The following is a 2,960-nucleotide window of genomic DNA, read 5'->3' on the forward strand; positions in this document are numbered from 1 at the left end:
ATAGTCACGAATGTGGTTTTATTCATGTCTTCAGGATGCATTTTGATCTGATTATACCCTGAGAAACTGTCCATGAAGGAGAAGAGTGAGTAACCTGCCGTGTTATCCACTGAAGTGTCAATATGAGGCAATGGAAAATTATCCTTCGGCCTGGCTTTGTTCAGATCCCTGTAGTCCGCACACATCCGTACTTTTCCATCTTTCTTAGGGACAGGGACAATATTGGCTACCCACTCTGAGTACTTAACCACTTGTAGGAAACCAGCATCGAATTGCTTCTTGACCTCCTCTTTTATTTTCAACAACACATCGGGTCTCATCCTTCGAAGCTTTTGCTAAACTGGCTTGTATTCTTCTTTGATGGGGAGTCTGTGTACCACAATGTCAATACTTAGCCCAGGCATATCTTGATATGACCATGCGAAGACATCCTTGAACTTTTGGAGTAACTCAATAAGGTCCCGCTTTGTCTCTGTGGTAATGCAAGCTCCGATCTTTACTTCTTTCCTTTCTAGTTCATCTCCCAAGTTCACGATTTCTACGGTCTCTTTATGGGGTAGAATCTGTTTCTCCTCGTGGTCCACCATCCTTAACAAATCAGGGGATAAGTTACAGTTTCCGTCATCCTCAAAGTCCTGAGATCCTTCTAGACACATATCCCGCTCAAAAGGAGACTCTGAATGAGTAGCAACGTCACTCACATCATTGATATCTGGAGACCTGTTGTAGGTGCGAAGGAAGATACAAAGAACAAGAGAATCTAAGAACAAAGATATGTATGGTATGATCATGAATGAAATAATAAAAGAATATTTGCATGGAATAAGTCAAAAGGATGCATTTTATTGAAATAACGATTTCGAACATAAGCCTATTTCACAAAAGGACACTTCTTACTCCTAGGCCTAGAGCAATAAGTGTGTTTTGGACATTACTCTGAGTTAGTTCTAAAGACTACAGAAATCTCTTCCACATTCCAATTATTTAGAACGCTTCCCGGCTCATAGGGGCGAATGCCCGACAAATTCTCTACCCCAGTTCCTTCTTCATACGTGGTGTTGATGTCTAAACTCTCCATCATTTCTTCTAAGATTTTCTTTCTCGACGTCTTTCGCTCGGAGTGAATGACCCCTTCAGACACAAAAGTCTTCGATATATGGGGGAAGATCATTGGTTCCCATTCGATTTCTCCCCCACTCAATCGCGCTCTCCTTTTTTCTTGCTTCTTCTCAAGTTTCTTCTTTCTTTGTTTCATGTCCGACTTAAACCCTAACCCAAAACGGTCTTGTTTGTCCTTCGTCATTGGTATATTAATCCTTCCTTGGAGGTATCTCCCGAGTCCTCTTCCGGGTAGAGCCCCTTTTCCAATAGTTAGCCGTAGTCCCATTCTTGTAGTCTCAGATAACCTGGGTATTAGAATCTTATTTTCTTCGGCGATGAACGTCGCGTTCACAAACTCCAAAGATCGAAAAGAGCACTCGATTGCTTCATCATTTGCCTCGAGATATGGGGCGTCACTGGTTATTGTCGCGATGATGTCCTCTTCAGCATTGATCGTTACTAACTGACTTTCAGTCACTAATTTCAACTTTTGGTGCAGCGATGAAGGGACTGCCCCTGCCGAGTGTATCCATGGTCTCCCCAATAGGCAATTATATGAAGGCTTAATGTCCATGACCAAGAAATCTACTTCATACGTGCTCGGCCAGATTAAGAGGGGTACTTCAATTTTCCCCATTACCTTCCTTTCCGTGCCATCAAATGCTCTCACTACACTTTGGCATGTCTTCATATGGGAACTATCCACTGGCAACCTACTCAACGTAGATAGGGGTAGGACATTCAACGCAGACCCATTGTCGATCAATACCCCCGGTAATGTGTACCCTTTACAGCGAGTCGTGATGTGCAAAGCTTTAGTTAATCCTCGGCCCCCTGGTGGTACTTCATCGTCATTGAAGAATATAAAGTTGTCGGCACTTATATTGTTGACTAAGCGGTCCATTTTGTTTACAGAGATATCATTAGCAGCATAAGTTTCCTTCAGCACCTTCATCAATGCTATTGCGATGGGTTTGAGCTTAAAAGTAAGGCCGATTACCAATATCTGCTTTGGTTGTTTGTGCAACTGTTCTACAACACTATATTCGCTGTGCTTTAGAAATTTTAAGAATTCATTGGCTTTTTTGTCAGTCACTGATTCATTAACAGTTGGTTTAAGCCCCGCCGGCTTCTATTTCTTTTGCTCAATTGCTAATGATTTTTCTTTAACCTGTTCAACTTTTGTACTTGGGGTATAACGTTTTCCGCTGCGCGTATAAAAACCCTCATCTTGAGCTTCCTTTGATGCATTAATCGGGGTCTCCTCTCCCGGGAATGTCACATTACAGCTATAGTTCCACGGTACCCTTTTGCTATCCTTGTAAGGGAAAGCAACGGGCTTATGGATCACGACCTTCGGCGCAACTTGTGCCCCAACTTCATTCATTCTCGGACGTGATATGATAACCACTGGGTGGTTGGCTTTGTAAACACCCTTCATCGATCCTTCTTCGGAGGCACACACATCTGTTTTTTCCGGGCTCCCAACATATTTGAAGAATTCCAACTCCTTATTATCCATCAATCCTTGTAACAAAGCCCTGAATTCGCTGCATTTCTGAATCTCGTGATCCTTTTGATCATGGAACTCGCAATAATTCTCCGCTTCTCGAGGTCTGACCCCTAAATTCTGTGCTATCAACCCTCTTTCCATCATTTTCTTCTAAACTTCCTCCAACGGGGTATTCACTTCTGTAATACTCATCTTAATTTCTTTCCCCAAACTCTCGATTATCGCATTTATTCCCTCATACCCATGGTTAGGTAATGGGTTCTCTGTATTGGATGCATCATCAAATTTCACAATCCCCATGTTGATGAGTCTTTCAACCAATTTCTTGAAAGTGGTGCAGTTTTCT

At 42.4% G+C, this 2,960-nt stretch overlaps 1 protein-coding gene across 1 annotated transcript; it reads right to left on the reverse strand.

The window, feature by feature from the left end:
* Positions 1–243: 243 nt before the first annotated feature.
* LOC128283824 (uncharacterized) lies at positions 244–2,758 on the reverse strand. Its single transcript, XM_053021216.1, has 5 exons — positions 2,273–2,758; positions 1,819–2,155; positions 1,282–1,770; positions 959–1,131; positions 244–369 (listed from the first exon to the last, which is right to left on the reverse strand). The coding sequence occupies exons 1-5, from the start codon at positions 2,756–2,758 to the stop codon at positions 244–246; spliced, it is 1,611 nt and encodes a 536-aa protein (XP_052877176.1).
* Positions 2,759–2,960: the final 202 nt, after the last annotated feature.

Source organism: Gossypium arboreum, chromosome 11 (assembly GCF_025698485.1).
Source record: "Gossypium arboreum isolate Shixiya-1 chromosome 11, ASM2569848v2, whole genome shotgun sequence".
Taxonomy (NCBI): Eukaryota; Viridiplantae; Streptophyta; class Magnoliopsida; order Malvales; family Malvaceae; genus Gossypium; species Gossypium arboreum.